The following is a 12,458-nucleotide window of genomic DNA, read 5'->3' as shown; positions in this document are numbered from 1 at the left end:
AGCGCTTCCAAGCGCCACGACGAAAGTGTGTGCTTTGGGACGCGTTTTAGTGTGTGTGTGTCCAGTGTCCTGTTCTAAGGTTTTCCCTTTTGTTCTCCGATTTTTAGTGAATGCTGCCGAAACATGACGGAACGTGATTTTTCAGGCCGAGCGTGCAGTGAATGTCCTTAGTTGGCGTGCGGGAATGTCCGGTACTTAGTGGTGGTGCCGTTCTACGCGGCGAGGTGGAAGATAATCTTATCGGATGACAGCCGGAAACGGGCAAAAACTCCGTCGACGACCCCCATTCGGTCGGCCGGCCCAGCCCAGCTGTGCCCTTGAACGTCATCAACGAAGGGCTTTGGCGCGTCAGCGGAAGGCTCAAATTTGAATTTATATTGAAAGCTGCGGCGAACCTGAAAGTGTCTGTCAGCATCGTTGTCAGCAGCAGTGAATAGAATAGTGTGCGGCGGATGCATTAATCATGGCGCGCACAAATGCCACCAGCGGCCGAGCAAAAAAGTAACAACGTTCCTCCGAGCAGCATTCGTGTGTAAAACATCAGTTCACCCGGCGTGGTCCTGCCGCCCGTGTTTTAGCCCCCCCGCCACGGCAGCAGATGGCTGCAAGTTACTTTCCGTGAGGTATCGCGGTGTGCAAAACGGTCGGAAGTCGCGAGTCGGAAGAAAGTGGTCCGTCGTGTCGCCAGGTCGCCTGAGCAGGCGGCGGAAAGCATAACTGGCGATAATTATGGAATTAATCACCGCTAGCATCTTGGGCAGCGCCCGGACAGTTGTCCGGGGCCGAGTGAAATCGAAGGGCAGCGGTTCCGCTTCCGGTGTGTGCCGGCGGGGACCGGCAGCACTTATGGTGCCATTAGTCGCGGGGTGCCTACTGGTGTGCCTCGGCAGCATGCAAACACCGGTGGCGGCCAACGCACAGCCACCGACGGAGAAGATCCCGCTAGGTAAGTGCGCGCTTCGATATTTGGCTGCGGTTCCGGAAGACCGACCGAACCGATGCCGAAATAAAGAGTCCACCCGTCCTGAGCTCAGATCTGTCAACTGATTTGTCCGGATGACGAATGAATATGGCTGGACGATTTCCGTAGTTCCCAGTTACCCAGGGCCCAGGGCCGGTCTCGTGCTCTCTTCCGGCACCCGTCCGTACCGGGAAAATCCACTGTGAATGGTTTTGCGTACCATAGCCCCGTGGCACAGTAGGGAATTTGTATGGGAAAGGCGGACATATTTGATTTTAGGAAGAATCTATGGACTTTTTACAACGTTTTTGTTTCTTTGCATGTGTTTTGATGAAATTCAACTTTTTATGTGTAATGCACGCGTTCAAGTATATTAAATAAGCTTTTTTCGTTATTTTAAGGTTTTTAAACGCCTGAGCTATGCAATTTTAATGACACTAAAATCTTTTAATGCCCAATCTAAACGCCTGGGTTATGCAATCTGTATTGCATCAAAATGTTTCAATGCATAATCCTTTGCAAATGCGTGAATTTTCTGCAACCAGACACCAGGCGCCTCCATTTGTACCAAGTTTGTATCATCATTGTTTTCTTAAAATAGGAATTTGCGAATCTTTCGGTCGGAATCGCAAATAAAACGGACAGGAAATGTTTAAAATGGTCTAAACTTTAATTGTAATGTCTCGTTTAGGATGTACAACGCTGTACATTTTTTTGCTGCATTACCAAAGTTGAAAAACTGTATTTTTTCGTAGTTTTCTATACTAAATTCCCTAAAAATGAACTAGCAATGCAAAACGTAAACATTTGATTATTTCATATGAAAGAAGGATTCATTACCTTTCGAATGATGTATAATATAGGTGTATTACCGTTGCAGAACTGTGCTAACGATCACGTTAAAGTAGCTGATAAAAGTTGGTTTTAAAGAGCCATTTTTATCACTCTTTCGACTTTGGCAGATGATATCGTGGAATCTGCGCAACATGGAAGGCTAAAACTGCGGATTTGTCATAGATAACTTATCTATTTTAGGCTAATATAACTAAAACCCTCAGTTTTTAAGAACTTATGACCGCCTTTTCCCCATAGTGCGTGGTAGCCCGCTAGCTCTACTGCCTTTATGGTCGCTCTCCGGTAACAAATCGAAATCCTCTTTCGCTCTGAATAAGCCCCGACCCCCCCGACGGAGGAACCTTCCGAAATGGTTGGTCCGCCAATTTTCCAAGAAAGCCCGACCATAATAAGGAAAAGGCAAATGAAAGGAAAATCTCATATCGTGCACCGGCAATCGGCTTTTCTTCGGCCAGCAACTGAAAAGCCAGTCCAGGGAAAGCCAAACGGGGGCGGGGGCTGTGGCTTCTTGCTGCCCCTTATCGGTGGCTGATGCGGGTTTCGTGTTTGAGTTTCGGGCTTGTGTCCTGCACTGTGCCCTTCTCGCAGCATATTGGGCCGCCACCCAACCGTCATGATGTATCTTTTTGATGAATGGGACAATCATGATCGTGATCGCCGGTAGCGTCTGCGGTATCCACGACGAAGACGACGACCACGACGACGATGATAATGGCGATGATGGGGATGGTCAACTAACCCCTTTCTGGTGCAGTCTGGCTGAAAGCAAAATAGAGCACAAAAAATCGCAGTTACGTGAATCGATTAAGCATCATTTGAACCCATCTCTGTCCGCCATCGCTTTCCATCGGGGATAAGTTAAAGACGAACAGAAAAGTCTCGAGTCGCGGAAGTCGGCAGGAAGACGGTGCGTGAAGCTGCAATTGCAATCACGGACAGGGCTCGCTCTGGGACGCGTGTAGGTCGCAGTGACCTTAATCCATTTCGATCCTTTTTTGACGTACTTTTCTCGTGAATACATTTTCGGGCGAAAGGTCACCTTGGGCCACATGGATCTCATTGTTGAACCTTTTTTTTTGTTTGGCTCAGGTCCCGGTGACGTGCTACCCCGAGTGAAGGTTGGCCAGTGATTGAAGTGACCTCGCGCAAAAGTAACCGTAATTAAATTCGTGCTGTAGCCATTCTTGTCCCAGCTGGTCGGTTCGTATCAGAATCTCATTCACGCGTGATGAGATAAAATCGTTTTTTTCTTCGGTTCCGTTACGGTTGGTTCGGAGCAGAAAAGTGGCAAAAACCGGCTGCCGAATCACCACCCCAAAATTCATAAGGCCGGCTGGCCTCAAGCTGACATTTGTGAAGCAACAAAAAGCCTTCTTCTTCGGCGCGGCTCGCGATCGAATCCAACGTCGGAACGTCGGAACGCTAAATACCCGCGGAAGTGTGGACAGGACATTGCGCATTGTCACGGGACGTGACTAGTTCGCTTGTGCGGTAGCCCGAGAAGCTCAGTCGAAGCGAGCGTCACACAGACGAGAAGGAACTAGGAAATGCACAGAAACCGTCAACCAGGCCGGGGAAGGTACCTACGTCCGACGTACGCCCAACTGGGTTGCAAATGTTGCACGAAAAAGCGCTTTCATCCCTCAATTGCGCTTCATTCCGGGCTGTCGGTTCTTTCGGCTTCGGCCCGCGTGCGTCTTCTATGCGTCCGTGGAGCAAGATCAATTGCTCCTATGTATGGTCGTGGATCAATAAGAAACGAGAAGAAAAAGTTTCCGTACGTGAGAGTGGCTTTTTTCGTCCGGATTCCGATCACTGTCAAATCGATGGCTCGTTTTTTGAGCTGCCCGTAGTCGGGCAGATGTTCGAGGCTCCGTTCATCGCTGATCAAACGTAATGTCTCCATCGTCCTTGCCATCGGCATTGAGCTATTTTCTCCGTCGGCTGACATGGCCCAAAAAGGGGTGAAAAATCAACCACCTTCTGAAACACGATTAGGCGCACGCCTGGCCGTGCATCGTGTCCGACAAGATGCGCGGAGGATGTCGGCCTTTTCGGACAGCTGCATTCGTGCGCTAGAACCATCCATCCACACTTGGGACGGATTTGTCTTCACGCTACTTCACACCAAATGTCGGAGCATGCCACAAAAAAAAGGGTCGGGCAAAAGGACCTGGCACGTGGATCCACTCCGTTCGCAGTCTGCCGGCTTCATAATTACCCGTGTTGGCAATGTGGGGGTTTTCCAAGCGATCACCTCGCACGGCGCATTTTAATCAATGTTTCCCTCGTTTGAACGGCTAACAGTTAATGCTACGTATTGGCATTACGGGCACATTCTGAGCAATGGCAACATCGAACGCAAATGTGATCTCAGCAATTACCGGTACTCGCTATCAAGACAGGAATCGATTCTCAATCGGCAGGACATGAAGTACCCGGCAATAAATGAATTCTGCTTCGTTAGCCAGAGGTTGAGTCAACCGGACATTACAGAGGAAAATGATTCGTCGTATTTCCTGCGGCAATTTTTTTTTTGTTTTCCCGTCCATATTCTTTGAATTGTGACTGGCCACCTCAGCCGACGTTCAGGAGTAGCCAAAAAGCGCTTGAAATCTAATTAATTCGCTGTGCGAACAAAGTTTTCGGCCGCTCTCCAACGTCCAACGATTAAATTTTTAAGAACAAAAGCTGATTATCATTCAGCAGGGTTCAGGGAATCCGAACAACGCAAAATGAGCACTCGCAGGACGAGATCATATCCTTCTGTGTGGGGCTTTAAATAAAGTTTACTCATCCTCCATTTTTCCACTCCGATTGGTACTCGGCTCGGCAAGTTGGAAAAGATTTGCTTTTGCAGGTTGCCGGTGTTCGATGCTTATTCATTTTCAACCTTCCAGCCGCCGCAGTTTATGTATCGCACGGTATCGCCTCCCATTGGATGCTTTTTTTGGCATTATTTTGCGAAGGACGCTGTGTTTTTTTGGCACGCTTGGCCCTTGAGAAGGTCACCGGGGGAAATGAGTTCTATTTTCGTTCCTCGCAGCACGCAGCTTTTCAGGGTGGTTTGCGTTAGTTTTGAAGTTTTCCCATTCTTCGCACACCCGACCACACCAGAGTTTCGTGCGAATCTTGCATTTCTTCGGCGCCCTTCGGCACCCGCGCGAGGCGACGACGAAAAACTGGCGGACTGGAATCATGAATAAAAAGATTAAATTTTTAGCAAAACTTTGTGTTTTCATTTCGCTCGGTAACCGGCACACCCAGCGTTCCCAGTTTTTCCAGAGCGGGACCGTTCTGGCGTTTGGGATGTTGAACCGGAAAATAGCGGCTTCAAGTTGCGGGCTTTTAGAAAGTTTTCTTTTTAGCAGCCCCCGTGAATCGATACTAAATTTAACGGCTGCGGAAGTTAAGAAAGGAACAGGGCGAGGGAAATAGGGAAACTCCTCGGAGGTGGATAGGCTTCGCGGAAAGAGTTCGGTAAAAACCGCTCCGACTTCGGGATGAGTCGCGTTCGCCCAAAGCTTCTCCGTGTTGCTCCGATTAATGATGTTCGATTGCTCCCGGAATCGAATCAAACCCAGTCCCAGTCAATGCACGTTTGGCAAACAACGTGAAACGTGAAACTTAAGTTAAAACGAACTCTTCCGAAATTGCCACTGTCCAGAAGCTGCGGGAAGTTACAAAGTGATTTCAAATAGAACCGGACGTAGCGGACTCGGACTTCTGCCCTGGAACGCGTTCTGCGAAGACGGCCCAACATTTCACTGCGGTCAAAAAAAGAATAACTTTAATGTCCTTTAATTGTGAGGAAATGCCCCGAAAGGCTGTGTTTCCTCACCGGTTCGGTCACCGGTTCGGCACCGGATCGGGATATTCGATTATGCTCAGCATCTTGATGTGATTAAAAACTTCCTCGTTGGTTGTGGCAAACCCGCGTTGCTCGGAATGGCTGCTGCTGCGTCTAGGTTTTCGGTAAAATCTTGGATCCGTTGCTGTCTCTCAGGGCCCTGAAGAGGCGCTGCTTGGAATGTCGAATTGATTGTTTATAATTAATTTCCGTGCCGACTTTTCCGAGGTCCCGTCGCTGTCACCGGCAGATGCCATCCGTGTAATTTACACACTTACACAACTGTTGCAAAAGCAAACGCTCGTGTGCTCCGTTCGCTGCTTGTGTGAGGGACGCAGCAGGCCGAGCAGGAAGCGACAAATGTTGCCCGCTTTTAATTATTTCCTATTTATTTTTCCGAACCCAACCGGAAGCTGTCATCGTGCGACGTTCGCCTTCGAGGTTCGAGCGATGACGGTTGAGCCGGAAACTTTCCCGAAAGTGTTGTAATCCTTACAATAAGACGTCGAGGGACGTCGGGATACACAGGGATGATAAGACGCGACCCGATTCACTGCCGTGTACCGAAAACCTTCCACGCAGGCCGGCAGTGACTGCCCGCGTTGTTGTTGGCCGGGCTTTAATTTGTTAGATTACCGATCTTGGGATGCAAAAATAGTTCATTCGCTATCTGGTTTTAATTTAGATGCAGAGCTCGAAATCGTTCAATCAGTAAACAGGTTGGGACGAATCTAATTGCATGTTTTATCGCCCCCGGGGATCGTGGATGAGTGACTCCACGGTGTGGTCCGACTTATCTTTTAATTAAATCACAATTTACATTCCTGTGGCCTATTCGTCCCTACGCCGGCAACCGTGTCGTGCATATGTTTCTTGGACTTTTCAGTTGCAGTTCGTGACCAGGTGAATGCATTTATCACTGCGGACCCGGCAGTAAACAAATTATTTTATCATCTCTACCTTGTGGGACTGTGCCACATTGACCGATACGTCAAACTTCCGGTTCCAAAAACGATTCTGTGGGGACATGGGAAAATATGGTTCACCTGCAGGCGTTACGTTATAAAAACGAACTCTAACCTTGCTTCGAGCCACGCCTGAGGCAAAAACTCTTAGAGGTCTTATGCAAATGGCAGGTGAGCACGCAGTGGCGATTAAGCAAATTGGCAGTCGGAAAGAAACCGGGAAATCCCGGGTAGGTGTGCATTTCGCGTCCCTCTTCGAAGCGACGTGAAAGTTTCAAGTTGACGGTAAAAAGTGCTTATTTACATTTTACACCACAAACCATTTTGTGCACCACACTACAGATTTGGGATGCTTTGCTGCTTTTTTACTTGATACGACGGACTGGCGTCGAGAGCCAACGGTCAACGGACAGAAGCTGGAAGCTGGCAGCTCTGGTGTTTTCCATTTTTCCATTTGTTTCCTGCCAAACGGGAAGAACACGATTGCAAACGGCATTTGTTGGGGGGCCAACGGAGAAAAACCATACCATTTCTCCGGGATAATCGTCCGGCAGGAGGGCCCGATAAGAACAACTGCCCCGGAAATTTGTTGCCGCCGCAAAAACCTACAAGCAAGGTCCACCGTAAGCCGAGAGCCTTGGCCACACTGGGGCAGGGGCCCCTTAGGCCAAGCACTTCCGAGCTGGCTGGAAAGGAAGGTCGTGACGCCTGAACGGAGACGCTGCTGCGAGCAATATTTGGGAGGTCGCCCTCGAGCGGCCGGCAAAAACTTCAAACTGTGTAGACAAGATAAATATCGCACTAATTAAGATAACAAATTGAGGCTGACGCTAGCGCCTTCTCACGCGGTGGCCCCGTCGTTTGATAAGAAAGTTTTCCCTCCTCGGCGACGGCCCACGCCGGGGATCCAAGAACCTTGCCTGTCGACGTGGATCAACCTTTCCGACTGCCTCCGACTCCGACACTTCTCGACGTGGTTCGCGTGAAGACATTTTTAAACTCGCGCCCCCTAATAAACTCATTTGAATGCCTGATTGGGCGATTTCTTGGGCCGAAGAAGAAAAAAAAATGGCCCGAAAACAATCCTCAAACTAATAGGCGATAAATGGAATGAATACTGAATGTAAAACAGCAACCATGTTGCTGTTCTCTGACACCATTGCGCTGCGGAGCTTAAAAGAAGGGGCCCAAACAGGGGGTCGCAAATTAAAAACAGTCGTCCGCAGAATTAGAGTCGCCTTGTTTGGCACTTTTGCGTCGAACTGGTGAACATTTTGAATAAATTAATTCGAGTTTCGTTCTGCTGCCTGCAGCCACCAGAAACCGGGTACACAGCTCAGTCAGTGCACGGCAACGCGAAATTGTGCAGTCGAACAAAGTACTCCATGTGGGATAAATGTGATTTACGGTGCAGTAATCGGCTTATTGTTTACAGCCACCGGTTACAGGGAAACTAGTTGAGTACGTCGATTTTTTAAACCGAAGCCACTTGGACTGTCCTGCGCGCCGCCGATACTCCACTACTTGCTGCTTCCGGCGGGTGCTGTCGAATCCTGCGCCCATTGCTGTATTGTCCGCACACACACACTCGTGCAAAAGTTAAAGACGCACATCAAACACGCGGTGCGCTGCCGGTTTGCTGCTCCATTCCGATCCGATGAATCATTACCCACGGCCTACACACGAGTATTGGCGGGATTTATGGCCGCACTCATGCGGATAAACAGTTTCCGCGGAGGAGGCAGTTGAGCGGGTTTCAGGCTTTGGCTTCGGGACTAGTTCAAAATTTACTTCGAACAGGCCAACAATTGGTCCCGTTTGGTTAGCGTTCGTTGGGTGGGTTGTGTGAGCATTCATGCTCGATGTTGGCCCGCGTAAGTCGATACACTCAACATTAATCTGTTCGACCAAACATCGCCGCGGAGAAGCTGGTAGTTAGGGCTGCAATTTCAGCATTAAGTTAGTGTAGCAATACATCCTCGATTTTTTTATTACTTCAATTATCGACCTCAGAGGCGATGGGAACTTATATGGGAAAGGCGGACATAAATGTTCAAATATATTAAATAAGCTTTTTTCGTTATTTTAAGGTTTTAAACGCCTGAGCTATGCAATTTTAATGACACTAAAATCTTTTAATGCCCAATCTAAACGCCTGGGTTATGCAATCTGTATTGCATCAAAATGTTTCAATGCATAATCCTTTGCAAATGCGTGAATTTTCTGCCACCAGACACCAGGCGCCTCCATTTGTATCAAGTTTGTATCATCATTTTTTTTCTTAAAATAGGAATTTGCGAATCTTTCGGTCGGAATCGGCAAATAAAATTGACAGGAAATGTTTAAAATGGTCTAAACTTTAATTGTAATGTGTCGTTTAGGATGTACAACGCTGTACATTTTTTTGCTGCATTACCAAAGTTGAAAAACTATATTTTTTCGTAGTTTTCTATACTAAATCCCTATAAAACTGAACTAGCAATGCAAAACATTTAATTTAATGTAATTTAATGTAAACATTTAATTATTTCATATGAAAGAAGGATTCATTACCTTTCGAATGATGTAGAATATAGGTGTATTACCGTTACAGAAGTGTGCTAACGATCACGTTAAGGTAGCTGATAAAAGTTGGTTTTAAAGGGCCATTTTTATCCCTCTTTCGACTTTGGCAGATGATATCTCGGAATCTGCGCAACATGGAAGGCTAAAAATTCGGATTTGTCATAGATAACTTATCTATTTTAGGCTAATATAACTAAAACCCTCAGTTTTTTTGTTGACTGAAGTTGACTTATGACTGCCTTTTCCCTATTGTGCGATGGCGAGACTTTAGAAGACCTAGAAACCATTAACGTTCTGGTTTTGAGGTCTGTGTATTTAGAAAGCCGTGTATTTTGGAATCGTGTTTCGAAGGTTTGTGCGGTAGATAGAAAAAAACAGTCGATTCCTACATCTGACAGCGACCAGCGAAGACGACCATGAAGCGACTTTGAAATAGATGGAAAACAAAGATCTTATGTTGGAGTGTTACAAATCGTTTAACAAGTATCTCACTTGGGCACGGATTCCTTTCCTTGCCATGGAAGTCCTTTTAATTTTCGAATGTTGTGGATATTGATTTCAGCAGATGGAGTTCCCTCTGGAGACCTGACATCACTGTGCAAAGATTAAATTTTAAAACCATGCTCTAACAGGCTTTTTTCTTTCGAGTTTAGTGCCACCGATCCCGGCTTCCAAATCGCTCCGAGCATGGCATGCATGGCTCCGTCATGTTTCGAACCGAGCCATCAATCTTTCATTATCAGTTTTCGCCGTAACATGCGTAACGAAAACATAAAAATGTTTTGGAGAGTGTTCCTTTTTTTATGCTTGTCCTTTATTTTGTTTGAACGCACGCACAACCGGGAGGGGTTTCTTCTCCGGATCGGTCCAGGCAAGCCGTGGGGAGGGGAAGGCCCCGGGACCTGGTTGGCGACCGAGACTGCATGAAAATAAATAATTCAATATCAACGCACTGACGCTTTCCGTGCCAGAAACGGAAAATAAAAGCCAGCCCCAAAGTGTGGCTCGTCGTCGTGTGTTACATGTCAGCAAAATAAAGCACATCACTCGACGTCACTACGCACAATCGTTTGCCAATCGTTTTTCGATCGAAGCATATTATGGAGGCAAAAACAGGCGGAGGACCTGCGCCATTCTCTCGCTCTCTTTCCGTCGCTCCGTTCCTAGTCGCAGCACGAAACGTAACGTTTATGTTCCCCGGACACGGACGTATGTGTATGGGTGTCGAGAAAAGCGAAAATTTCCATTTAAGCGATTTTTATCACGCCCCAGTGACAAACATCAATCAGTTTTGATAAAGTTTAACGCCGATAAACGCCCCGGGAGGCGCCCTGTCAGTCCGGTTAAGCTCCGGCTCCACCGTTGTGCCGTTGTCACGTGTGTATTAGAGACAGGTTTCATTGGTGGACCAGCCACCCTTTTTTATTCGTTCCACCAGCGCGGTTTGTTTCGGGAATTGTTGTTGCTCGCATGCTACCCTTTAACTTTGTCGGAATGCCTTGCCAAATGCGGCACAACATAAGCCGTTGTCCTTTTTTTTTTTTGCTTGGTGCTGCTGCCCACTGCCAAATTGCCGCATATCGAGGATGTGCCAACAAGGTGGAAGGAATGTCTTTGCACCACCGCCGTTCGCTCGTCCTGCCTTCGGGCGGCGGCCGGAGCGGAAACGGTCTGCTAACGACCGAATAAATCGCATCGAAACGGAACCTCTGTCGCCGTGTCTAATGCTCCGTTTATGCTATGATTTGAATTGACATCGCTTCGGAATCTGCTCCGTGGTAGCTAATGTTGGTTCGGCAGGGGCGGAGTGGCGAAAAGCTTAGGCATTTCACGACATACGACCAACGTGTAGGCTTGCCTTGCCCCGGCATGTAATAAAAGAAAAAGGTTTCACATGGTTATGTGTTGTCTCGGTAGGTGGCGAGTGATGCCGGGCAGATAATTGGCTGTGATAATTCGACATTTAAAAGGCCAGACAGTAGAATAGAAATTGTTATTATTATGTAAAAATTGGAAGATAGCCGGAAGCGTTGATCGAGCGAATTGAAGAAGCTATTTACCACCTTGATCAAAATCGCCGTGTAGGGTCTCTTAGCATTATTTTTGTTTCGTTGCTCAACCGTCTCTGAATTTTGGGCCATCGCATCCTCAATTGTAAATGCTACGTCGGGTTAAGTACATGTGACTCTGAGCGTATTGAAGCGGGTTTGAAGAAAACAAAACAGTCACATAAAGAACAGCGTGAATTTCTGCCAGAAGGTACGACTGTAGACAAGAAACACTATTTGGGTCTTTTAAGACGTTTGCGTGAATTAATCCGTCAAAAATGCAAAGATTTGTAGATCTTGCACCCTGATAACGAAACTTCGCACAATGTCATCATTATCCGGGAGATTTTGACTCAACAACACGAATGCCATCGAACAATTATTACTGTTAGAGGAGCACGTTGGAACTCCTAGAAGAGATAAAGTCCCAGTTGACCCTAATGGAGATACCAAACATGGAGGTTAAAACATGTTTTTGAGGTTTGAATCAAGCGTTGACATAAGTGTGTTAGTAGCCCAAGGAGACTACTTTGAAGAAGACAATACCCCCATTATGGAACTCGAACAGTCGAATCGACACGAGTTCTCGAAGTCGAATGGCGAACACGAGTGCCGGGATCACGGTTTTCAATTAGAGAAGCTCCGAGTGCTAAATGTGCTAAAATGTGCTAAAAAGCTTAAATGTGAAAGCTTGTCAAGCTCTTTGAGTACAATCTGTCATTCTGATGCATTTTTGTAAACATTGTACACACAGGGCGATTCTTGCTATTATATTTCTGAAATTTTTAGATGATTTACGCGTACTACGTTGTCGATAGCGACAGTGACAGTGAAGAAACAGAAAATATAAAGATTTAACGCAAAATATTGCGATGTAAATTTGACAAATTGTATTTTTCGTCACCAAAATATGAACTATCTTTAAAATTATCACTATCTTTCTACGGTGCAGCATAAACAATACAAACTAATGGATCAAATCAAAAACATCCTAACAAAACGGCTCTTTCCGTTGCAAAAAGTTGACGGAAGCCGGTTTGTCGAATTCGAGTATCCGTTTGAAAACCATAATCCCGCCAGAACTCGATTGATCGAGAGAAAAAGTTCACCCAGTTGAAAGCTTTCCAAACGGGAACTCGAACGGGTGCGCCGATAGCAAAATGAACTCAAATTACCGTTCGAACTCTCGATTAGAGTTTCATAATACTGCCTAA

At 46.8% G+C, this 12,458-nt stretch overlaps 1 protein-coding gene across 1 annotated transcript in view; it reads left to right on the top strand.

Annotated features, from left to right (window-relative positions):
- The first annotated feature begins 729 nt into the window (after positions 1 to 729).
- The window catches only part of LOC128278931 (glutamate receptor 1), a 77,850-nt gene continuing 66,121 nt past the window's right edge, over positions 730 to 12,458 (top strand). The window contains exon 1 of the mRNA XM_053017654.1: positions 730 to 946. Within this exon, the coding sequence (XP_052873614.1) occupies positions 730 to 946 (217 nt within the window). The remainder of the gene's footprint in view (positions 947 to 12,458) is intronic.

Source organism: Anopheles cruzii, chromosome 2, assembly GCF_943734635.1.
Source record: "Anopheles cruzii chromosome 2, idAnoCruzAS_RS32_06, whole genome shotgun sequence".
NCBI lineage: Eukaryota > Metazoa > Arthropoda > Insecta > Diptera > Culicidae > Anopheles > Anopheles cruzii.
The sequence above is the reverse complement of the archived record's forward strand: the minus strand, read 5'-3'. Positions and strand labels throughout refer to the sequence as shown.